The sequence below is a fragment of the Phodopus roborovskii genome, unplaced genomic scaffold, assembly GCF_943737965.1.
Source record: "Phodopus roborovskii unplaced genomic scaffold, PHOROB, whole genome shotgun sequence".
Classification (NCBI taxonomy): Eukaryota; Metazoa; Chordata; class Mammalia; order Rodentia; family Cricetidae; genus Phodopus; species Phodopus roborovskii.
Window position 1 is genome coordinate 21,005,756 of NW_026126541.1, and position 25,990 is coordinate 21,031,745.

The 25,990-nt window shown below is 45.0% G+C and overlaps 2 protein-coding genes across 2 annotated transcripts in view; one reads left to right on the plus strand and one right to left on the minus strand.

The window, feature by feature from the left end:
• Pde6c (phosphodiesterase 6C) overlaps positions 1-9,020 on the minus strand; it is a 46,341-nt gene extending 37,321 nt beyond the window's left edge. The window contains exons 1-4 of the mRNA XM_051199671.1: positions 8,535-9,020; positions 3,959-4,111; positions 3,770-3,859; positions 2,730-2,870 (exon numbers count right to left, since the gene is read on the minus strand). Of these exons, the coding sequence (XP_051055628.1) occupies positions 2,730-2,870; positions 3,770-3,859; positions 3,959-4,111; positions 8,535-9,020 (870 nt within the window). The remainder of the gene's footprint in view (positions 1-2,729; positions 2,871-3,769; positions 3,860-3,958; positions 4,112-8,534) is intronic.
• Positions 9,021-18,415: 9,395 nt separating this feature from the next.
• Positions 18,416-25,270, plus strand: Rbp4 (retinol binding protein 4). The gene is made up of 5 exons (XM_051199801.1): positions 18,416-18,622; positions 18,715-18,851; positions 19,012-19,118; positions 23,491-23,703; positions 24,973-25,270. The coding sequence occupies exons 1-5, from the start codon at positions 18,431-18,433 to the stop codon at positions 25,008-25,010; spliced, it is 687 nt and encodes a 228-aa protein (XP_051055758.1). The 5' UTR covers positions 18,416-18,430; the 3' UTR covers positions 25,011-25,270.
• The last annotated feature ends 720 nt before the right edge of the window (positions 25,271-25,990 follow it).

Below are 25,990 nucleotides of genomic sequence, written 5' to 3' on the forward strand. Positions count from 1 at the left end.
TAGAAATTGCAAATCAAGTTTCCTTTTCAAAAGGACATTTGCAATTCTAAACATACATACAACAAACATAGGCACACACAATTTCATAAGACACTGTGTAAAGTCACAGATTAACCTTAACACACTAATAGTGAGTGATTTCAGTATCCTACTCTCATCACCCTGACAAAAAACACAGAGACCAGGGAGTTACACGACATCCTACATAAAATGGACTTCATAGATGTCTCCACAACATTCTATCTAATACTACAAAATACACATTCTTCTCAGCAGCCCACAGAACTTTCTCTAAAATAAGATCATTTGTTAGGGCACAATGCAAGTGGATTACTTTTCTGTTGCTGTGTAAAATATGGTGACCAAAAGCAGCTAAAGGAAGAAAGGCTTTATTTTTAGCTTATAGTTTCAGAGGGACAGAGTCCATGATGGAAGGGAAGGCATGGCTTGGTGGCAGGAGCAGGAAGCTGGCGGATCGCATTTCCACTCACGTATGGGAAGCAAAAGGAGAGAACAGAAAGTGGGCAAGACTATAAACCTCAAAGCCTCCTACTTCCGCCACCAGTGGTGGACTTCCTCCAGTGAGTCTTCGCTTCCTAAAGGCTTCATAACCTGCAGAAACAGCACTGCCAACTGGAGAACAAGTGTTAAAGCATACGAACCTGTGAAAGACATTGTTCATTCAAACTGCCACAATACTTATCAACAAACATGTGAAAATGGAAATAGCCTCTTGTATTGTATCTACCAATATTGAATAAAGCTAGAAATCAACAGTAAGAGAATGCGTAGAAAACACACAAACTTAGGGAGATGGCAACTTAATGATGACTGGGTTACTAAGGAAGGACATTAGGAAATTGCTAGAATTGAAAGAAAATGAAGACACGCCCAAACCTGTGGGACACAATGGGAGCAGTTCTAAAAGGGACTTCACAGCTGTAAGTGTCTACATTTAAAAAGCAGAGATTTCTCTAACAGACCGCTTAAGGATGCACCTCGGGGCCTTGAAACAAAACAAGAATGAGTCAAACGCAAAAGCAGTACACAAAAAGAAAAACATGGAAGAAATGAAAGAAAAATTAAAAATGCAAATAATCAATGAAACAAGAAGTTGTGTCTTTCAAAAATAAACAGGAGTAACAAACTGTGTGTGTGTGTGTGTGTGTGTGTGTGTGTGTGTGTGTGTGTAAGAGAGAGGGGGGGAGAAAGAGAGAGAGAGAGAGAGAGAGAGAGAATATGCCCATGTAATAAAACTAGAGAAGAAAGGGAGAGATATTACAACAGCTACCATGGAAATTAAAAGATAATCCTAAGAACACACCTTATATCCTACAAAACTGGGGTGGAGGAACCTAAGAAATGAGTGAGTTGGATGAGTATGACCCTGCTTATCAAAGTTAAACCAAGAGACATCAGTAATTTTAAAAGGTGTATCACAAACAACAAGATTCAAGCAGTAATTAAAAAAATGTCTCCCAACTAAAAGAAAAAATTCAGGCCCAAGTGGATTCACTGTAGAACTCTAGCAGGCCCCTACAAAGAGCTAACACCAATCCTTTCAAATTATTTCACAAAACAGAGAAGAAGAAATGCTTCTAAACTGTTACCCTGATATCCAAATAATATACACATACTCATTATGGATCAGTTTCCCTGGTAAACATGGATGCAAAAATTCCAAATAAAATATTTGCAAATTGAATTCAAGAACACATCATGATCAAGTTGGCTCGAGGTGCAGAAAGTTCAATACATGCAAATCAATGGATGTAATTCATCATATACATGAATCCAAGTACAGAAATCACATGGTCATTAAATAGAAGGAGAAAATAAACTTTGACAAAATGTAACATCCTTTCTAATAAAAGCCCTGAAGAAACTAGGAACGGGAGGAACACATCTCAACATAATAAAGGACGTATGGATAAGCTACAGCCAATATTGTGTTAAATGAGAAAAAAAATCTAGAAGCATTTCCACTAAGAACAAACGAAAGACAAGGACATCCACTTTTTCTGCTCCTGTTCAAGGTATTGCTTGGAGTCTTAGTTAGGACAGTACAAGAAGGGAATGAAAGAAAAGGTACACAATCAGGAAAGGAAGAAGTCAGCATACCCGTATCTGCAGACATAATCCTACATAAAAGACCCCAATGACTCCTCCAGGAAAATCCTCAGAGCAGACAGACACATTCACTAAAGTGCAAGGCCACAAAGATGCCAGGATTTTTTCTATACATACTAATTGTAGATGGAAGTTTCTGTCCTACCTGGTCCCTCAGCTATTTAGTTCCAAAATAAACACACAGAGGCTTGTACAGAAACTTCCAAGCTGAGCTACTCTGTGTACACCACATAAATGCAACATTTTAACAACAGGAAATCTAATGGTTGGGGGGATGGGGACACTGGAATTCTGTACTTTCTGCTCCATTGATTATAAGAAAAAAAAAGTAGTCTAAAATTAAAGGCTAATAATCAGAACAAGAGACTTGCTGGTGATAGATACAGGTATGGGATAGAAAAGCCAAATCTTCAGCCTGTGTCACTTTGCTCCTGTTTCTCACATTAGCCTCTGTGCCATGCCTTTGTAGCTCTAATTCCTGCTATCAGCCATGACTGGTTGTTAACGTAGCATATCTATTTGTCAGTGGACCATGTTTCATTTTGGTGTGCACTCTCTAGGTGACCCGAGAGGAGACGAGACATATGGAACATGAAAACCTTCTCCTTGGTCATGTCCAGAAGACCAATGGAGTAGCGCTCGCAGTTCAAGTATGTTCTGATGGTGTACAGTGCTTTATGAAACTGCCGTTCAACATCGGTGAGCTCTTCAAATACTTTATTGGCCGACCACATGAGGATCTGAAAACGAGCATTAAAAAGAAAAGAGAATAAAATGAGAGAGCGGGAGGGAGAAATACAGACCCAGACACAGAGAGAGTATTAGTTAAAAAAATCTTGAAGTGTATCAAAAAAAAAAAAAAAAAAAAAAAAAAAAAAACTGCAGTTCTATTTTGAACCCTCAACAAATCTAGTGGGTTCTCTAAGTGGGGTGATGTATAAACATGCTCATAAACACATGATCTTTTCCAAGCCATGGGCTCATGAAAGGGGAGGACACGTAATCCACCCAGCATAAAGAACAAATGCTCTTAATCTTTGCAAAGGATTCAGTATCAGTGGGCTGCCAATGAACCTCATGGTTAGGGGTTCACATGACTCCTCCATGCACCTTTAGCTTGACAGAGTTAGTCTAACCTGGAAAGTTGGAATATGGTGGGACCTTAGAGGCATTCAATTCATCCCAAGGACTGCTCCTGTATTCTATGAGTGAGGGACCTGAGGATCCTAGCTGGGATATTCCTCTTTACTGTTCTATCTCATGGGAACAATAAACCATAAATGAATGATTCTTTTCTTACAATGACCCAGGAACTGTAAGTAAGAACTTGTGGTAATTTAAAGTCACCCCAACCATGAGATGGGTAATATAATCACCACCACATCATAGGTGAAGAATCCACAGGCAACCAGAACACAGACTGAACAAGGCCATCTGGTTGTACATACAGATGGAGAGCTGGAGGTTGGGAGGGGAGGCAGTGAGGACCCCTGGTCTGGGGATCTGCTCCATGTGGTTTAAGCCCTCATGAGGGATAAGAGGGGTCTGGTTTGCTGCTGCTTCTGGGTCCCTCTGCCAGAGCAGATGAGCATGGAATGACTACTGCTATTGTCCCATTACTGGCTTCTCCAGGACGTACCTGGCTTCTCCGGGACTCCACACTGTACAGGTAGCCAGTGTGCTGCAGCCTTAGGGCAACGGCAACATAGCTGAGGTACTTGGAAAAGACCTACAGGCCACAGAGAGGAACAGGTTACGGTTGGGATCCCTTCTTTTGGTTGTACAAGTCACTTCCTGCGTGTGTGGTGGGACACTGGGTTGACATTACCTCCTCGTCCTGTTTGGAAAACTCAGGAGCGTTGGTTTTGTTCACAGCCATAACCACAGCAAGGACCTCCTTTCCCATCACAATCGGGATTGCCAGCAAGTTCTTGGTGACATACCCAGTTTGCTTGTCCATAAAGTCAGAAAAATGGCTGTTCTGGAAAACAAACAAACAAACAAAAAACTATACACAAGCTAGCGCCAACCAGAATAGGACAGAACCACAGAGTGGTAGCTCTAAGATACTCTCTAACTGAAACCCTACCAACAGATGGCAGGGGCTCTGGTTCAATGGTTGGTTCGCCCCCAACCCCTACCCCATGTCATTCTACGACCAGTGTGTGATGAAACTGTCCATGGTGGAATGTTCATTTCCCACCCAAGAAGCAGCTTATCTGAATCAGGCACAGGTCAGGCCAGGAGGAAAGGCATAGATAGTATCACAACCTGGCAGAAAGTGAGGTGCTAAGAAGATGGAAAGGGGGTCACGGGGTTAGAGAAGTGTGTGCAGGGTGGGAAGCACACGGGACACTGGGACAGAATTCTTTAACTGCAAATGCAACAGGTACAGTTGAAGCCACTAACCTGTGGGGTGCAACCCCACTGACAAACCTCTGTCTCCAAAAATATTTACATTATAACGAGTAACAACAGCAAAATTACAGTTATAAAGTTGCGGCAAAAATAATTTTATGGTTAGAGGACACCCCCTCTGACTCTTGCACTGTGTCAGCCTCCTCTTCTGCAGGTACCCTTGAGCCCCAAGAGGAGGGATTTGGTCAAGACATCCCTCGGTCTCTCACTCTCTGCATAATGTCTCTGTATTTGTTCCCCCCTGCTGCAGGAGGAAGCTTCTCCCATGATGGCTGAGCAAGGCACTGCTCTATGAGACTAGCAGAATGGCATTAGGAGTCATTTTATTCCATAGCGGTCACATGAGCAGGAATTTGGGGACTGAGTGTGCATGGCCAATGAAAGGATCAGGGCTTCTTGATGGTTGAAACCAGGTTAAAGGGAGGAAACCTTTGGATGGCCGGAAGCTGAGGAACAACCCCCTTATGCTGTTTCCTTTCCTACTGGGGAAGCTGATCATTAACACATAGGTGCTGTTCAATGGGACTGGTTGGAAAGCTGGCTGGGGGGTGGTGGTGGGGGAGAGTGATGCTTCTTGTTTTCCCAAAGAACCAACTCTTTGTTTTATTGTTCTTTCTACTGTGTTTTCTTTCTTTGTTTGTTTCTATTTTACTGATTTCAATAAATAGTTTATTATTTCTTGCCACCTACTCCTTTTGGGTTTGATTTCTTATTTTTTTCTAGCATCCAGGTGTGTTTTTAAGTTGCTAATATGAGAGCTCTCCAGTTCTTTATGTAGGCACTTAGTGCTATGAACTTGTCTCTTAGAACTGTCTTCATTGTGTCCTTAAGTCTGGGTATGTTGCATGCTGTTTTTATTTTTATTTTATTTATTGATTGTTTAATTTTTTTAAAGACAGGTCTTGCTATATTGCTCTGGCTGTCCTGGACTTGCTATGTAGATCAGGCTGGTCTTGAACTCGGAGTGATCCACCTGCCTCTGGCCTCCCAACTACTAGGATTGCAGACATGTGCCATCGTGTCTGGTACATTAACTCCTTTCCCCCTTTGATTGTTTGATGAGATCGCCTTGCCGCTGTCCGTACTTACCAGTTCTCCACAGGTTTTCTCAAGCTAAGGTCTTTCCTCTCATACTTTTTTATTTCTTTTGAGAGAAGAGAAAGAAAGGAATCTTCTTGGATATAAACTCCTACAGCAGCTGCAGGAGATAACGCCGATGCATCAGCGTGGCAAGAATTGACTGCTGAGTTTCGAAGGGTAAGTGCTCCAAGTCAAGGGCTTGAGAAATAGGCTGGGGAGGCACTTACCATAGTCTCTGCATTGTCAAAGAACACTCACCCTAGAGGAATGAGACTCATTGGCCCAAGCATAGGGCATAGATTGCTCTCCACAAACTGACTCAGGGCCTCATTGTTGAAGACAACACCTACACAACTCACTGAACATGGAGATGTCGAGCTGGTGCCTACATAGAGCCTTCACCACTATAGTCGAGTGTCTTTGGTACGGGAAGGTATTCTGCATGCTACGAAAGGAGAAATATAAACACAAACCTAGAATTTTGTTTTGTTTTTAAGACAGTGGTATTTGATTATACCTTAGGTCCCTGGGCTATGTAGTCTTAGGTAATAGTTAACTGAGCAACTACCATGGGCCATTCATTTTATTTAGTTGTCTCCATTCCCAGGGGCTGGAAACTCAGTCCATTACAGTGACTAGACCTCAGACATGGACCTGCACCCAGGCCTATCAGAGCACCGTCGTGGCTTCCTCCACCTTCATGGTTCCCATGGCCAGCAGCAACCACCTCTGCATCTTCATCTAGGTGTCACCAACACACCCACCCATGTCCACACTGCTGCTCAGATGAGAGGTGTGTGTGGTCGGTGGTGTGTTGAAAACGAAGGTCTTGGGGACCTTGCTGACTGTTCCAGACCTCATGCGCTGCCTTTCGGACCACAAATTCTTACTACAGAGACAGAAATGTCAGTTATGGGCCATGCCATCTGTAAGGGATCCTAGTCAAAAATCAAATAAGGCTAAGAAGTGAAAATTCTTTATTAACTGGCAAATTCGATGGAAAGGTAGTGAGTCCAACTTCACTTAAAACTTCAGCTCCAACCTTTTTTTGCTGCAGATTTTCCTGTAGTGGCCAAAGCATGGTGAAGCTGCACAGACTCCGAGAGGAGGTAGGGCACTGGCCAGAGTTAGGAGGCCTTGTTCCTGTCCCAGTTCTCATCACTGACATCTGCCGTGGACTCCAGGGCAAACACTGTTCTGTGACCTCAACTTCCCACCTGACATAGAAGAGGGTTGGGCTAAGTCTTCCCCTCTCAGATAATCCCACATTTGAAGAGGTTCTCTTTGTCCTCCTGCAGCTGCTCATTCAACGGACCTGTGGTTTTTCTGCACTGGCTGTGTATTGGTGCCACCTGGGGAACCCATGTCCCAAACTAAGAGTATGCTGTGTTTGATCTGTTGGAGTCACAAGTATCAGCATTATTAATTTGATTTAGTGTATAGCTGGAGTTGAACAGCACCTCTCTAGTGAAGGAAGTACTTCTAACCCACAGACATAAGGAGCAATGAGGCCCCAGACTCCCACTGAGCTCAGCACCTCTGGCTGCAACACGTGTGCCTCTCCACCCGGATTCTGACCATCAGGAATGCTGAGGGAAGCAGGGAGCTTTCCCCCGAGCCCACCATCCTTACAGCAAAGCTCAAGGTTCAAGACAGGCCAGGGTGCATCACCCTTGAAGCAAGTCTTGCTGTAGTCTCCTCCCTACCAGAAATCATTTTACCCAATTCTCCTTAGAAAGAAAAGTCTCAGTGAAAAACAAATTGTGCACATCAGATTGTGAAATTTGATGTCTTTGTAATTTTGGAGATGTGAAAAAACATGCTCACTCTAGAAAACTTCAGGCATCAGGACTAGCCTGTTAGCTGGGGTCAAGAGAAGCTGTCTTAAGAGCACTTATCAACCCTTGTACCCAAGGAGCATCATGTGGTTGTTTGCCCATTGCTGCTAATGTTTGACACACTGATCCTCCCTGTTTGTGCAAACCTCCTATAATCAGCTTTGGGAAGCATTTGGAGATTATCTCCGACCTCTCGGCTGCCCTTAGTCACGAGCCAGTTTATGGACCCTGAATAGAAGGCAGGGGCTGCCCTCTGACTCATCTCCTCTCCATCGGAACAGGGGTGTCCCCTTCTGTTAATAGCAAACCACAGTAATGGAACAAGGGTGTAAGAAAGCAGTGCCAGCAGAAACTGCAGGCCGGTGCTCTCTGTGCTTGCCAGGGAGGGATTATGGGTGATGAACATTTTATAATGCTTTTCTAAAATGACCGTGTATGCCAGTGGTCGAATGGAAGAGTTGATTTTCTGCTGCCATAAGGAGCATAGTGATGCCTTGTATTAATTAGCACAGTGCTGTCTTGGTCTTTGGCAAGGAGCAAATGCCTCTTTATACGATTGGAATTTGTGACAACTGGAATTTGTGATTGATCGTCCCAGCTGTAGGGCTGGGACCAATTGCACTGAATCACTTAAATCCACATTTGTGATGATTCAAGTCAAATACTTTAACCTTGGAAGTGTAGAAAGGCTTTCTTTTTTTTGGCACAGTGACCTACGGATGGAAGAATCTGACAATATCCCAGAGAAACCTCCAAGGGTTGTGACGGAGAGGCATGGGAAAGGTTCCCTGTGCTAGCCTTCGGGGTGCAGGCAAATCTCCTCGTGGCCTTGGCAGAATGGTAGTAGCCAGAGCAATGGAGGAGATAGAGAGAAGATGAGGGACACACTAGGCCCAGCACCTGATTTAAAAGCAACAACAAAAACATTTCAAGACTCACCTTCACTACAGAGTTGTATTCCCCACGGCTCTGAAATTCCAGCTTCAATGCTCACCTTGCATTTTGTTAACTATAGCTTGGCTAGGTCTGTGACAAGACCTCCACCCGACTGCAGGAAGGGCCACCTACCTTTTTCACATCTGAGACATTAGCTGCTGTCTTCATATGAGCGACCCAACCCACTATCCCAATGTCCAATGGGAACACGACTTCTCTGTCAGGGGCCACAAGGTTGTCCTCAAACTTAGAAGTTGGGGTGACATCCAGCAGCCTGGAGGCCACTTCAGGCAGGCCGTTTCTTGCTCGGCATATGAACATGCTGCAGCAGTCAGCCTGTAGAAGTTGAGCCACCCTCTGCAGGGCCCTGTGAGCCACCTGCTCCGCACTGCCTGCTTCATCCTGCATGGACTGCAGTAGCTCAAGGCCTAGGGCTGACTCCTCTGCCCGCATCATCATCATCTCAGGGAGAGACGTGCTGGCCTGGCCCCCTGAATGGCTGTTTTTGGAGATCAAGCCCAGGGCCTCTACCCGAAGCTGCTTGTCAAAGTACTTCTTGGCAAACTGAGGGTTCTCTTCCAGGTATCTCTCGACAGCATCTTGGCTTAACTCACCCATGGTGTGGCTTGTGTTGGTGCTGCTGTCCAGAAAGGAGGGTCTCTCAGAGTGACACCTGGACCAGTATGACAAGGAGGAAAAACATCCTGGTGGAAACCGTCAAAGGAGGTCCAGGTGGTGCCTCATTAAGTCCCCAAAAGGAAAGCGGGAAGACTGCTCAGTGCTTCTTTCAAAAGGCCTGGGATGTGACACAAGACCTTGGCTTATGGCAGCCCAGGAAGCAGTGGATTAGAGAGTCCTTTAAGTCACAAAATCCCTCAGCATTATTAGCCCCTAAGTCCTCAGAGAACCATCGGAGAATCTTTGAACAGCCAGGCAAGAGTCAAGTGGCAAGGTCTGTTCCTGAACTGCGGGTGTCCACAGCCGAGAATACTCACCGACCCCTGCCTCGGTTACCTTCCGTAAGACACCATAGGCAGGCCCTTTCAGTTGCTCTTGTGTACAGCTGTCAGGATGGTCCTGACATGTGCTTGGGGCTTTGGGTTTTATGTATGCAGCAGCTTTAGCCATTTCAGAGAGGACAAGTGGCGGAGACAGAAGGGTTTAGCATCCAAGCTGTACAAGATGAACATCAACCCCTCCCTTTTCCCAAAAGTCCTTTGATCCCCCCAGTTGTGTTGTCTACTCTAATTGTGGAATACTATTTTAACTAAGCAAGGACATGTTACATTTGCTTATGCTGTGGAATACTACTTTAACTATGTGAAAGTGTGTTACACTTGTTTCTGTTGCCTTTGTTAATGATGTAAAGATACAGCTGACCTGAACAAGGGGGAGCTCATGGACCCCCCAGACTGATAGCTGGGAATCCAGCATTGGACTGACTCAGACCCCTGAATGTGGGTCTCAGTTAAAAGCCTGGGCAGTCTAAGGGAGGTTAGACAGTGGAACCAGGATGTATCCCTGGTGCATGAAAGGACTTTGGGAGCACATTCCCCATGGAGGGATACTCCCTTAGCCTAGAGGCAGGAGGGAGGGCCTAGTACCTACTCAAATGACTTGACAGATTTAGATGACTACTCTTGTAAGGCATCACCCTACATGTGGAGTGGGGGGGAATGGGATGGGAGGGTGGTCGGGGGGCATGGGAGGGTGGAAGAGAGGGAGGGAGGGACGGAGAGGGAACTGGGGTCATATGTAAAATAAGAAAAACAAACAAATAAATAAAAGATATGTTCCATTTGTTTGTGGTGCATTTGTTTAATTATGTAAAGACCTGTTGCGTTCATTTTACCTTGCCTGCCTAAGGCACCCGATTGTGGTCTAATAAAAAGCTGAACAGCCAATAGCTAGGCAGGGGAAGTATAGGCTGGGCTGGTGGACAGAGAGAATAAATGATAAGATAGAGGAAAAGAGAGGAGGGAGAAAAGAGGGACACACCCTGAGCCAGAAGCCAGGCATCTACCAACCAGACTTGGAGATAGCAGGAAAGTAAGAGACACAGAAAGAAAGGATGGTTAAAATGCCCTGTAAATGAGCAGCAGGTTCAGTTGTACGAGCCAGCAAGAAGGGAGTCTAAGCCCAGGTTGAGCATCTGTAGCTAATAAGAAGTCCCTATGCCATGATTTGGGAGCCAGTTGATGGCCCAAAAGACAAAGAAAGCCTGATACAGTCTTTCCCTAAAGGTCTCCCTTCCCAATGGCCCTCACGTTAGAAAGCTTGATCTTGGAACCATTTGAAAGGCACAAAACTGGGGCTTATCACTGAGAAATTTAAACAGTTTAAAAAAAAAAATATGCCCATAGTCTAATTGCAGGGGAATCACAGATTACTGACTACAGAGGTGACCATGCCATCCCTAACTGACTTTTCTGCCTCTAGGCATATTAGTTAGCTTAATGTAACAAATAAGCATATTTGTTTTCAGCGATAGTAGCTTGGAATCATGCATTTTTCCCTCTCTGAGGCAGCTTTTTAAATCTACAGGACATAAGCTATCATCTGTTGCTAGGAACCTTGATGTCTCAGGGACAGCTAGTGAGTAGAGCACACATAACACGACTAAGTTTTGTTTAATGTTTATTTTATTAAGCTTTAATGTCTGTTGCACACATTTCCTCAAGGAAAACTATCACAGGTCTCCTAAATCACACTAGACATTTTCCAATCCAGTTGGCTGACTCCAAGTCTTGATGACTCTTTTAACTGTTTCAGTAAAGCTTCAAACATCACAGGATAAAAGTTGAAATGAAACAATTCTGGTTTACAGAGTGAGTTCCAGGATAGCTGGGGTTACACAGAGAAACCCTGTCTTAAACAAACAAACAAACAAACAAACAAAAAAAGTTGAAATGAAAAACAATGAATACAAATTATTAGTGTATCTCTTCTTAGATCCGCTTCTAAAGGATAATGTACAGGTCTCATTTATGTCTGTAAATGCAAAGCCCTACCTCAATGGAAGGATAGTAATCTTAGTCACACAAAAAAAGAGAGGTTGAAGCTGCAGGGTCCATGTCATGAACAGAAATTCTTAGTTACAATGTAGTTTCCTAGGGGAACAGAACTCACACCAACATTAATAAGTTAGGGTGGCGATTCACCTGGCACCCCAAAGGACCTCATAAGGTGCCCATGTCATCTTATTCCTGCTATGTGACACTCAGGTCTCCTCTCAGGAGGGCTTTTGCCATGTGACTGCTTCCTTCATCCTTAGAGGATGGCACTAGATCCTAGTCAGGATATGAAAAACCCAAATCAAGCAACAACCTAGATCAGTAATAAGTTTCCTCTAAAAATAAATAATAACAGACAAAACAAGGAGAGATGAATCTAGGAATGTGCCCAGGCCCTAATTACAGGACTGCAGAGGTATATACTGGGGGTTTGGAGATTTTGAGATAGGACAGGACTCTATGAGGACTCTTCTTTACAGTTTAGCCTAGTAGCAAGGTGATGCTGGACGTGTAGGGTAAATTGGAAAGAGTCCCTCTCTGTGGCTGTGTGCAGATGGAGCAACTATGGAGAGCACTTGGCTTACTGCCCTTGCAGAGAGCCAGAGTTCAAATCCTAGCACCCACTTAGGTGGCTCATAACCACCTGCATCTCCAGCTCCAGTGGACCCAATGCCTGCTTCTAGCCTCGGAGGGTACCCTCACACATGTGTAAATGTACTTAACAGAAAGAGACACACATAGACACAAGTTTTAAATCTTTTTTTTAAGTTCCCTTTTGAGCATGGGGGGAGCAGGGAGGAGGGTGGAAGGGGAGAGGGAAAGGGAATGAGAAAAAATGTATAGCTCAATATAAAAGGGAATCACAACAAAAAGAAATTCTCAAACACTACAGAAGTAATGTTAAGGAATGTTTCCCTGAACAGCAATCATTCTTATGGCAAAGCCATGCAAAATCATACTTTTCTAACTTCTCAAATTCCAAAAGAGAATAAATGTTCTCAGAAAAAAAAATTAAAATGAAATGAAATAAATAAAAAAAAAAAGAGTTCCCTTTCTTTCAATCCTATAAAACAGTTTGAGAAGCATTAGTTCTTCTTAAAGTTTGGTAAAATTCTACAGCACAGCCATCCAGTCCTGCCGAGTTGGTTTCCTCCCGAGAATACAAGGATGGTTCAACACAGACAAATCAATACAAGTAACACGGGGCTGGAGAGGTGGCTCTGCAGTTAGCAGTTAGGAGTGTGTACTGCTCTGTCAGAGACCCGTTTCACACCTCAGCACTCACACCAGGCAGTTCACATACACCCTACAGCACCCTCTCTGGCTCTGAGGGCATACACACAAGGAAAGAAAAAACATAGCAAAACAGCATATAAATAAAATCAAAGGTAAAACCCACCAAGCTCTAATGGGTAATTCCACCAAACCTATGGTCACTCAGGTGACCTGCTTGAACAGAACAAAATTAAAAAGACATGAATATAAGAAAGGGACTTGTGAGGAGGGCTGGATAGGAGACAATGGGTGAGAACAATCAGGATTGTCCAAAACCAATTTAACAAAAAAGTATTTTAAATGGCAATTAAAAATTGGCAAATAATCTGAATAGATATACTTTTCAAACAGAGAAATACAAATTGTGAATAGATATATGAGAAAAAATACTGCATGTTATTAGGTATAAGGAAAGTGCAAATTGAAGCTATATTGAGGCTGTATTTCATCTAGGTAGAATGGTTACTGCTAGAACAGCAGATGCTAGCAAGCCTGTGGAGAGAAGGGGACCTTGCACACTGAGGGTGGCTGTGTAAGTTACTACAGTCACCGTGGTTAGCAGGCTGGAAACACCTCAAAGGAGCTACAGAACTACCAAAGGGTCCCGCTAGCCCACTCCTGCATACACACCCAAAGGAAATGAGTCAGCACAGAGGAGACACTGGCATGCGTGTGTTTGTTGTGGCATTGTTCACAATAGTTAAGAGCTGGACTCAGGCCAGGCAAGGTGGCACACCTTTAATCCCAGCACTCTGGAGCCAGAGGCAGGCGGATATCTCTGAGTTCAAGGCCAGCCTGGTCTACAATGTGAGTTCCAGGACAGCCATACCTGTTACATAAAGAAACCCTGTCTTGAAAAAAAAAAAAAGTTGGAATCAGCCTGTATGTCTATCAACAAATTAAAAATATAATTTGCATATAATATATAGATATAAATTATATATATGTATATGTGTGTATATAAGTTATATATGTATATATAATGTATCTATAAGATATATACATATATATGTATATAGTGGAGTATTATTAAGCCAAAAATGAAATTCTATCATTTGTAAGAAAATGAATAAAACTGGAGTGATGGGAGATGTCATTCTGTATATGTTTCTCATACTGGTTAATAAATAAAGCACTGTTGGCCAATAGGAAAGGAAGATAGGAGGGACTAGGAGACAAGGAGGAAGAGGAAGTAGTAAGAAGGAGTCAAGATGGAGAGCCTGGAGAGAACAGAACCGCCATTCCTCCGCTCTCGGTAAGACCACATGGAAATACATAGAAATGGGTTAATAATTAAGACAGAGCTAGCCGGTAAGAAAGTAGTACCTGGTCAACAGCATAATATCTAATACAGAGTCTCGGTGTGCGTTATTTGGGGCTGGCGCAGTGGCGGGACAAGACCAGGCGGCGGGCGGAAAAACCCTACTCGTTACACTGGAGTTCAGTGTGTTGAGCAAAATAAGCCAGATGCAGATAGACAAGTATCACGTGTTTTCCCTCATATGTAGAAACAAAAGTCCAGTGGCCTGAAACTACGGGAGTGCTTATCACTGACTAGAAAGGGGGTGGAGACGGGGGGGGGGGGCGAGGGGAGGAGGGTGAGAAGTGTAGAAGACTAGATAGGCATAACCAATATGTGCTATGTGAATGTATAGAAATACCACAGTGAATCCCACTGATTTGGCACAATTGACGAATTCAACATTATAATAAAAATGTGATCTTGTAGTACTGAGCAAGATAAATTGGAAAAAGTAAGTACTTGGCATCAGGATATGGATTTATAATGTATAGTTCATTTGGGCCATTGTCTAATGTGGTTCCTTGGACTGTTAAAAAAAATCATTATTTTAAATCTTTGTTTATGCTTTCCTGATGGGTGTTAAGACTGTCTATGTAGGTGACCAAAATTAACCCTTTCTTTATGGTCAAGGTCAGCTGAGGGTCTGGTCCTCAAGGATTACAAGAGCTTTGGAGGAGCCTCTGCTCCTTTAATCTCTCTCTCTTTCTCTCTCTCCCTCCTTCCTCTCTCCCTCCTTCCCTCTCTCCCTCCTTCCCTCTCTCTTTCTTCCTCTCTCCCTCTTGCCCTTCCCTCTCCCCCTCTCCTTCCCCCACCCACCATTTCTGTCACCTGTTGGGGAGGAGTCAGGCTCTTGCTGACTGGAGTACTTCCTTTGGAAGCATGGAGGACATTTCTTTTTGTGTTGACTCTCTTCTTGGTAGAATGTACACTGTTTAGGTCCAGCCTCTGGCTCTGGTCTCCATTAGACAGGAGACTTGATGCAGATGGCCCATAGTCTCCTAGGACCTAGTGGGCCTTGGAAGACAAAGACCAAAAACATTTGCCTTTTAGTCTCTATAACCAGACTGGTATTGACCTCCAAGCATGGTTACTGAACACCCAGAAAGTCAGTGATATCAATCTCACTTCTTTTCCCATTTAAAAAATATTTCTTTTAAGCCAGATGGTGGTGGCACACAAGCAAACAAACAAAATTAATTTTATTCTATGTATATGAACATTTTACCTGTATATTTATTACATGCATGGTTAGTGCCTGCAAGAGGGATCCCTGGAACTAGAGTTAGGGATAATTGTGAGATGTCATGTGAATTCTGGAAATTGAACCTGAGCTGTCGACAAGAACAAAAAGCATTCTATACCACCAAGCTTGGAATTTTAATTTGTGTATCATTTAGATAAAGTTTAGGTAAAAACCAAACACTTAACACCGAAAAGTGACTGATTTCAGTGAAGGAAGGTAAGTCAGTATCTGTTATGTGCACATGATGTGTGTCTCATAGAAAAAAAGGAGATAGCCACTGTTGGCCTTGAAATGAGAGATGGCCAAAATGACTGTGAATTATGTGAATTACGTGCAAACTCAAAACACAATACTACTCAAAGAAAAGGACTAGGAAAATGTTGGCAAATGATGCATTTACATTTGACATTTTACCTGTAAAGAATTGAAATAAAACAAGAGGTACACAGAAAAATAAGTCTTAAGTGTCTCAAATTGTATCATATAGGGGTAACCATTGTGAATATTTTCCTTTCCGGTACATACATATGCATGGTTGGAAAGTTATTTGTGATGTTCAAAGCATCAGTTGGCCTGAATTCATGTATTTGTAATCATGAAGAAATACAGGATAGGATGCCAAAATAAACTGTTTTTCTTTGCTGGGATCTAAAACATCAAGGTTTAAAAGAAGAGGGAGCATGGAAGAGGAGGAGGGAGGGGAAGAGGAGGAGGAGGGAAGGGAAGAGAGGAGGGAGAGGAGAGGATTGATTGGTAGACTTTCTCATCAACACCTAGCATGTAAATGAATACATACTGTTGAGAAGACACATTGAAACCTCCCACATTTATTCTTTACACAGCAACCATCGGAACCACCAGGATGTGTTCCAGCAGAACTGGCGGAAATGACCTGTGCAGAGATATGGACTATACATCACAAAACACAAGGTTTACCATACCCTCCTGAAAGCATCTTTTTAGAGCTGTTTGGGATCACTGTTAGATTTTACCTGTGGGTTCAGCCAACAATGAGCCAAAAGTATTCAAGGAAAAAGACACAGAAAGATCCAAACTCAGAAACAAATTTAATTTACTGCAAAACAAGTACTCTGCTGAGCCCCTGGGGGAATGTGATGTGTTGCACAGCCTGCTGTGGCCTCCCACAATCCCACAGACCCCAGCCTCTCTCCTGTGTGTGTGTGTGTGTGTGTGTGTGTGTGTGTGTGTGTGTGTGTGTTGGAGTATTGAACACCTTCAGCTGCTTAATGAGCTCTGTGGTTAGGCTCTAATGTCCATATCTCTATTGACTTGTCATTATTCTCCAAACAATACAGTTAACAACTCTTTGTTTGCATAAGCAATATGCCACACATAGTGTTTTGTTTTCTAGTCATTCCTTAAATAATACAGTACAATAGTTATTTATATAACATTTACATTTTATTAAACAGTATAATCCAGAGAATCCTGAAATTAACACAAGGCTTTATGTAAATTACATTCAAATGCATCTTTTTATACAAAGGATTTGGACATTCTTGGATTTGAGGAACCCATGGGGTACTAAAATTAAGCCCCTGTTGATACTGAGAGGCAAGTACAAACCTCTTTTTGTAAAACTGGTCCAGTCAAATTTTCCAGTTAGCCTGTAGGCCAACAACAGTCTTCCCTGGTTGTGGAGTCCTATGGAGTTAGAACACATAGTCTCTGGTGCCACTGAGGATGCGGGGAATACAATGGATGCAAGAGTTGGAGCGGAGTAAAGCAGAGAATCAGGTAAGTGTATGTCCAGAATGTCACAGGGAGTCGAAGGAAGCCACAGGCAATTTTGCCAGGTGGCCAGATGTGGCTGAGGAGCTTACTGAAGGAAACATCAACTTAGTTCTTTATGTAGTGTGTCTTCCTCTCCTTTCCCCATCCTTTCTTATTTCAGGTCTGGCTGTGGCAAAAATGGCTGTCTACTCTGACGCTCAGACTTGGATCCATAGGGACACAAATACTTCCTTGGCAAATTAAATAAAAATCACTCAGTCTCATTTGATCAAAATCTTCCTTTGGATCACTTTGAGGGAATGCTAGCTCCAAATGCGGAGGAAAATGTAGTAACTTGTGTCATGCCACAGGCAAACAATCAGCAGCCAATCAATAGCTTTTTTACTTCAGACCACTAAGGTTACGGGATTCTATCCCTCCCCTTTGTCTACTCCTGAGCCAGTTTTCTCCACTGTTTTGGAAATAAGTAAAAGCCCAATATGGCTTAGAAATAAAAATGTATGGTAAACAGTTGGCAGTTATGCTTTTCAGTGTGGTTTCAGTGAAGTGTGGCGACACAAGTGGACCATCAACCACAGGGCCACCAGCACTGCAAAAATATTTCCTGTCCGAGTTTCTAGAAAATATTTAACAGGGAGCGTTTTAGTTCTTCTAAAGATGATGAAACTAAAGGACAAATATTGACGCAAACAGTACCAGAGCTCCTCAAAGAGTGAAACACGTCCCCTTTCAAAGAGAGAGAGAGAGAAAAAATCTCAGCCAAACTATGAAAAAAAAAAAAAAAAAACAAATCAAAACAAAACCAAAAAAAAAAAAAAAAAAAAAAAAACCTCCGCACAACAGGTTCTCAAATGAAGCAAATGAAGCAGGGGCCACTTGGGAAAGCCAGGGCCTAAACACTAATGTCCCAGGCTGCATCACAGGTTCCTTTCTCGCCCAGTGAGACCATCATCACCACACCATGGCCACGTAGGCCTCCAGCCAGGGCAACAGAGTCCTGGAGGCCACTCCAGACCGCAGCTGGCTGCTGCTGGGTACCCGAGCCAGCTCTTGGCCCCGTGGATCGTCTGGGCTGGAGAGTTTGGCTCCATCGAGACCACCCTGTGCGGACCTCTGGGCAAAGGCGACACCGAGCGGTGAGGCTAGCAGAGGGGCCCCGAGTGCGTTCGGGTGGTGAGTCAGGGAGCATTATGCAAGCCCGGCCACCCCCCTCCGGTCGTTTCCCCACCACCCCCCCGCCCCCGGCACCTCCCCGCGGTCTTTCACCCCGCGTGGTTACGAAAGCGCGACCCCCTCCCCCCGGGGCTATAAAGCTGGGACAGCGCTCGCCTCCCTGGCTCCTCGCGCGCGCGAACGCGGCGGCCAGGCTTGCACGTGGCTCCTGCTGGTGAGTCGCCGTGCGCTTCCCCCGGGGGGCTGCGGGGCGGGGTGGGGCGGGATGGAGCTGCGGGCGGCGCAGTCCTCCTGCCCCGCGGTCACTCCGCGCTTGTCCCGCAGGGCGGACTCCTGTGCGTGCGAGATGGAGTGGGTGTGGGCGCTCGTGCTACTGGCAGTGCTGGGAGGTGGCAGCGCCGAGCGCGACTGCAGGGTGAGCAGCTTCCGAGTCAAGGAGAACTTCGACAAGGCTCGTGTAGGTATCAGTCCACTCCCCTCACCCCCGATTCTTACTGGTCTGCGGTGAACCCCAAACTTCAGTCCCCAGCTCCCTCCTTTCTTTCTTAGTTCTCTGGGATCTGGTATGCCATCGCCAAAAAGGACCCCGAGGGTCTCTTTTTGCAAGACAACATCATTGCCGAGTTTTCCGTGGACGAGAAGGGTCATATGAGCGCCACCGCTAAGGGCCGAGTCCGTATTCTGAGGTCAGTGTCCTCTTGGTGGGCTGCGTGCGGCTTTCCAAGGTCCCTCTTGCCTTTCCCTGGCCGGCCGGGAGCCCAGGCTTCGCTGGAAAGGGGAAGGGACACCTTGGATGGGATAGAAGCCCTTTCCAGGCTTGGCTCAGGATTCTCTTGGCTTTTGCAGCAACTGGGAAGTGTGTGCAGACATGGTGGGCACTTTCACAGACACTGAAGATCCTGCCAAGTTCAAGATGAAGTACTGGGGTGTAGCCTCCTTTCTCCAGCGAGGAAGTGAGTAGTGGGACATGCATGACCAAGTCTGCATTTCTATTCCGTGGAACCACTGGGAAGGGCTGTAAGAGGCGAGGCAGAACCCTAGGCCCTGTCTCAATTTAAGGGGCGTGGGGTTAGAAGTGGCTGGATTCCCAGCCTAAAATACCTGGTCCAAGTTCAGAAGGACCTTTGGGCTTGTGGGGTGCCATTTTCCTGATCACCCCACTGTGACCTGCTCCGTTCTGCCTCCCCACATCACTACCCCACTCTCTCTTTGGGTGGAATCCCTGATTCCAGTGTGGCAATCTGGAACATCAGGAGAGGTAGAGATCGATATCCAAGATGAAGGGACAGTTGTCATAGAACTGGGTCACAGCCCAGTGCCCTGCCTGTGGATTACCAGCCAGGCAGGGTTCTGGATGCAATCGTGTCTCCTGCAAGGCAGGAGAACTTCCAACAAAGTTCCCTAAAGCTTAGGGTACTTTACAGAACACAGTCTGTATGTTCTTTAATGCCCGACCCATCCATTTCACTGAAACTGTAAGTCTGAAAGCTATTGGATAACTAAGGAAAGGTTTAGGACAGGAAGAAATACCGTGAGATCTCAGAAATAATTAACCCTAGGGTAGCAGTTCTTGACCTGTGGGTTACAACCCTTTGAGGGGTCAAATGACCCTTTCACAGGGGTCGCCTAAGGCCATTGGAAAACACAGGTATTTATATTATGATTCATAACAATAGCAAAATTATAGTTATGAAGTAGCAACAAAAATGATTTTATGTTTGGGGGTCACCACAACATGAGGGACTGTAGTAAAGGGTTGCAGCATTAAGAGGGTTGAGGACCACTGCCCTGGAAGGAAGGGGGCTTTCCAGAATAAATTCCCCCTTAGTTTGCCCTCTCAAAAAGAAGCTGGGAAGTGTAATGGTTAAGCGTGTCTCTGAGAGAAGGAATTATAGTTCAGTACTATAGCAACTGTCTAACACGCACAAGGTTCTGGATTCTGGATTGCACACACACACACACACACACACTCACACACACACACACACACACACACACACACACACACACACCCTGAGTTCAAATCCTAGTTTACAAGCGAAGGAATAAGTGTCCCAGGGGCCCACACACAGCTAACTGCTGGGACCTAGTGACACCTTCACTCCTGTTTTCTGAGTATCTACAGACTCACTGGAAAGGTCTGTCCCCCACTGTCTTATATGCTTCTCTGGGGACCTTCACAAACTTCATACTAATTCCTTGTACTAATTTCCTTCTTCCTTGACCTTGCGTTAAGCATGAATTTGGGCAGATTTGCAGGCCGTTTAGAGAGGCCCAAATTCTGTCTTTTGTCTTGCCACATTCCGCATCTTATAAGGCAGGCTGATTGAAAACAATTCAAGGCAAATTCATTGTAATAAACCTCTTAGTTGCTGCTGGAGTTTCAGGAAAAATGGCTGCCATTCTGAATCCCTGTTGTAGAAGAGAGAGCTAAAGTCACAGTGGCTTACCAGGAGTTCGTCAGCTTCATGAAATCGGGGACAGACTCCTTGCTACTTTTCTGACTTTTTTTCTTTTTCTTTCTATAAATGGCCTGGGAATCAAACATGCTAGGCAAGAGCTCTGCCGCTGAGTTACACCCTTTAGTGCTAGCAGACTGCTCTGGGCATACTCTGGATTGTTCTCTTTCCCTCCTCCTGGCCTACCAGCAAGGAGTGAGACATCTTAAAGAGTGATGGATGTTGGCATCAACCTATCTTGGCTGAGTATAGACTTCATGGTAGTCTAGATTCTCTAAAATTTGGTTTCCTTGCAATCAAATTGAGTTCAGGGATAGTTCCTATTTAATGCAACTGCTGATAGAACTACTCATGGTGGTGCATGAAAGTGTTTAGCTTGGTGCATAATAGGGGCTTATTAAATATTAGCTATGATTGTTATTTTGTTGTTCCCTCCTCCAAAAGAATATGGATTAAACTTCTTCCTTGTTCCAAGCACAGTTTGCCACTCTCTTGGCAAAGGGGTCTTTATAAATGTGAGGAAAAATCAGGCTGGAACGTCTATATCAGTGTTTCTCAAAGTCACTGTCCCCAGATCAACTTCAGCTAAATCAGCCAAAGTATTTTTGTTTTCAAAGTGTAGATTTCAGACTTAATAAATCAGAAACTCTTCGGGAGAGGGTGTATCTCCATTCCCAGTAGGCTTCTCTAGTGAATTCCTCTTGCACAATGTAGCTTGGGAATCAGTGGGCTAGATAACTCAAACCATCCCCTTACCCAGGCTGTTGGGTTATTGGGATGTTTAGTTGGAAATAGGCTAGACTATTCTGGAGTGTTGGAGGGGAGTTGGGTGCTGCCAGCCATAGTCTCAGGCACTCTCTCCACAGTCTATTGTGTGCAGATACCTGATGTCTGGAAAGACTTGGGGTTACCTATTTCTTGGAGACCCCTACCCAGCTGCAGAAGAGAAGGCTGGAGGGCTGAGTTCATTTTTTACAAACTGTGCCCTGGCAGAGCAGTAGCAGACCCTTAGGAGGGAGTATCTGGCAAAGGCTTTTAGTATGCTTCATGACTGAACTATTCTGCTAAAAAGAACCTGGAGGTAAACGAAACCAACTCAGGCCTTCTCTCTCAGTCAAAAGCAGCAGCCGAGGGCACTAAAATCCGGCATTGAAAGTTATCTCTTATGTCATATTTTATATCCTACCAACAATTTGGAGGTAAAATTATTAAGCTGCAGGTGTGCTGAGCTGATAGCCGCCTGGACCATGAGTTGAGGTATTTCTAGAAGCATGAGTGCCTCTGTGTCTGAGGCAGGCTCCCAGATACCCCTTCATGACACATTGATCCCGTGATTTAGATTCTGCCCAGAGGCTCAGGAGCCTGGGGAGGGTGGAGCCTGTGATGAGGGGTGACCCAGCAGCCATGTGGCTCCTGTTCACGTTCCAGCTACTGAGGAATTTCACTGCCTAGCCATCGGTTGTGGGCCAGGAACATTTCCAAGCCAGGCCTCTGAAAACCTCTTCTTGTCTGGTAGGGGGAGAGGAGGAAGAGATCTGCATACCCTCTCCTGTGCAGTGCTCCTGTGGGTCTGTCTGGGTTTGGGCTGAGCCAGATCCCAGGCTGGTATCGCCCACTGGTGACTTACAGTGGGGACTTGAGTGGCCTCACACCCAGTGATATTTGGACATCTGGGCCTCTCTGCCTTTCCCCAACACGAAGTCCAACATGGGCAGACAGTGTCTTCCTTTAAGACCTGGGCATGAGAGATAAAATGCCTATTTGTCCTTGTCCCTTCTACCCCCAATTTACCTAATGTCTGGAGATACTGGTGGAGGTTAGGCGTGCAAACTCTGGTAATGTGCCCTGCCTGTTGATCCTGCTGGAATTATTTCTATTTTTTTTTTTTTTTTGCACCTCTGTCTCTCCATCTGTAATATGGAGTAATGGTGTATGATTTTGAATAAGTGCAAGGAATATCCCCCAAAATAAGGAAATGCCCATGAAGTAACTGGTTCCAGCCTTGGTCAAGTGTCAGAAAGATGGTGAATCTGAAACACAACACTCTTACCTGTACATAGGGTTTTTGATAAACACATTTCTGTTATTTGTACAGTGCTCACACATACATATTCCGCTCTGCCTTTGCTAGCCTTTGCATCACTTGCTTTATCCTTGAGGAATGAGTATGACCTGCATTTTTCAAGGGTTCTGCTCTGCCAAGCAAGTCATGAGAAGAAATTTCTCCCCACACCCCCTCCCCGTGTTTGCGCACCTGCATTGTGTACACATTGAGTCAGTGAGTGCATGAACCACTATACTTGAAGCTGGATAATGAGCACCCCACTTGTCAACCTAGGGAGGAGAATAGGGCTCCTAAGTATGAATAAGGGTAGAACATTAAAATCTGTTTTCATCAGATTGGCGTCCTCTATCCCACTGAAGTGAGGGCATGGGCCAAGTGAGATGGTGGGAGGTAGACTGCAGGGCACCAAAAAAGTCGTGGCCTGTAGCTGGGGATGATATAAATTGAGGGTCATCAGACACTACACAGAGACAAATGTTACTGGAAGGTAGGTAGTGAAGTTGGCAGCTTATCCTCGGTGGTCCTTTAGAAAACTGTTGTACTATGTGTTATTAAGGAGTCATTGACATGAGCAAGGTGTCCACCATACCAGGGCAAGATTTGTGTCTTCTCTTATCACTGACATGCCCAGACTCATTTCTGTAAAGGAAAGCAAGATCCTTTCTCATTCGCCCAGTTGTACAAACGCTGTCAGGAATCTCCGCACTCTCCGCTGCTCACTAAGGAAAGGCAGCCATTTCCACAGAGTCAGTGGTAACAGGTTGGTCGGGCCTCGGCCCTCTGTGGCTCTCTGACTTACAGACGATGACCACTGGATCATCGATACGGACTACGACACGTTCGCTCTGCAGTACTCCTGCCGTCTGCAGAATCTGGACGGCACCTGTGCGGACAGCTACTCCTTCGTGTTCTCTCGTGACCCCAATGGCCTGACCCCAGAGACTCGGCGGCTGGTGAGACAGAGACAGGAGGAGCTCTGCCTAGAAAGGCAGTACCGGTGGATCGAACACAATGGTGAGCAGCTTCTCGTGAAGGCCGTGGCTGGGCTGGGCCAATAGGAGGGCGCTGCATCCGTTAGGAGGGTTATCAGAGAAGCTGCATTTGGGCCAAGTCTTGGCCCTTCTTGACTAAATCTTCCCCAGGACTTTGTCACCAGCTACATGGAGGAGGGAACAAAGGGTTCTTTTCCCCAAACCCTGGCCCTTCCAATAAGCAAAGCCTCTGGTCTGCTTTCACGTCCTTACACTTCGCTGCCCCATGGCGTTTTACTCCCGATGCCACACCCTTAAAACTGTTCTACAGTTGGTGATGAAGTACTCACAGTAAATAACTGGACCGGAGACACAGCCACTTTATACAAAACCGTAAACAAAAGCATCAGTGTAGCAAGTTCCGAAAAGACTAGTGCCTGCAATGTTATTTATTCTTTGCAAAAACCAAGTATCACTCAAATAGCTCCCTGGGTTTCCACAGGGGCTTCTTAGGGAGAGCCTCTGGGATAACAGTGGGATAGTTCAGTAGCCATTGCCCTTAACCGATCCTGATTTAAAACAGAAGTGTGCTGCCTATTTTGAACTGATATGCAGTCACTCCTGTGGGTAATTGGTCTTGGAAATCCAACAAGGGTCATGCTGAAGAACATTTCTCAAAGCCCAAGTATACCAACAATGTGAGCTCAGATGTACATAGATATGAAAGTACCACCCTGGGGTGTTGGGAAGGCTGAACATGGGGTTGTGAAGGATGAGGTCACCTCTAGGCAGCTCACTGAGCCTTTCCCTAAGTCACCTCTGTTAACCCTTAGACACACGTTATAAAGGAGGAACGTCAGCTATACACATCCTACCAATGAGAAAAATGGAGGCTAAGGAAAGCTAAGTACATTGCTTAAGATCTCCAGTGGATAGCTAAGTTGAATACAAACTCAGATTTTTGTCACTCTGAAGTCCCTTGTGGTGCCTCCTGGTGACACAGGACAGGGACCTCATGAAGACTATGAATCTACAACAGTGATGCTGAGGTCCAGCTGGCGTGGCCCTAGTGTCCCAAGATAAGGCACTTGGCGATGTGGAGAGGCAGGGTTAAGTGAAAACTGATTCACATAACAGGCCCTATGCCCTCAGTGTCCCCTGGAGAAGTCAAAGAGCGCCAGTATCAACCGTGAGAGAATGGGTGATGCGTGTGAATGGCCACTTGCTCTAAGGCTGCCTGGGGGTTCATTTATACACAAAAGGCTATCCACCCCTCAATCATTCATTACTGCTTCTATTTTCTGTATTTCAGGCTACTGCCAAAGCAGACCCTCAAGAAACAGTCTATAGCAACATCAAGGATGTGAAGTTTCATTTGACAACTTCCGATTAACTCTCATTCAATCTTCGACTCTATTTATCTTAGAAGTTTTACTTTCCCACCCCTCCTTACCTTCTCCAGGTGGACATTATACTATCATTGGTAGGATAAAATATGCTTGGGAGTGACTGAATCTGTTCACACAACTGTATATCATACTGAAGTTCCCAGAGAGACCGCTTGAGGCTTGGGATTCCGAACTCAGTTTATTAAACGTATAGTCACCATCTTCCTATGAGTTGAAGACTTATTTGTGTTTCAGTTGCAGGTGGGTTGCACTTTTAGATGCCAAGACATTCTCTCTTCCCACTCTCTGTGACCTTTGACCTGACCTAGACCTCCCTGATCTCCATATTAGAGAGTGGCTCCTAACATCTTGGGAAAGGTTTCCACATTAATCCAGGAAGCCTTTAACAACAGCACTACCATGAAACTGAATCTCAGAGGAAGTAAGTGTGGCTTCTCTCGGTAAATTCGGGGAAGCAATCAATCCGTGCCTGGTAGGAGAGTGAGAGTCAATACAATGTCTGTGAGCACGCAAAGGGGCTGTGACAGCAGCGCTGTCCAGACTGGAGGGTATCCGTGAAGTGTATTAGAGATGGGGTGCTGACATTTCTAAGGACCATGGGGAGCTCATGCCAAATGCCCCTGTGCCTTGTTCTCCAGCAAAGGCAGAGGAAACAGCCAAGTACAAGAAAAGCCCAGCTGTTTACTCCCAAAGAACAAGCTGACAGACAGGCTCCTCCACTTCAGTTTGACACCGCAGACCTAAGATACTCACACATTCCCTTCAAAAGAGAGCATGGATGTATCAAATCTATTGGCCAAATAGGAACAAAGGTGTCTTGTTATTTTGTCCTTAATGTCATGGTCACCATAAATCTTATCTCAGACCTACCTGCTGGCATATCCTGGGGCTCAGTCTCTGACTCTGGTTTCTTTCCTTTCT

Coding starts and splice junctions, on each gene's coding strand:
- Rbp4 (XM_051199801.1), top strand. CDS start 18,431: ATGGAGCTGCGGGCGGCGCAGTCCTCCTGCCCCGCGGTCACTCCGCGC. Junction 19,119..23,490: donor CTCCTTTCTCCAGCGAGGAA/GTGAGTAGTGGG, acceptor TCTGACTTACAG/ACGATGACCACTGGATCATC. Junction 23,704..24,972: donor CCGGTGGATCGAACACAATG/GTGAGCAGCTTC, acceptor TCTGTATTTCAG/GCTACTGCCAAAGCAGACCC.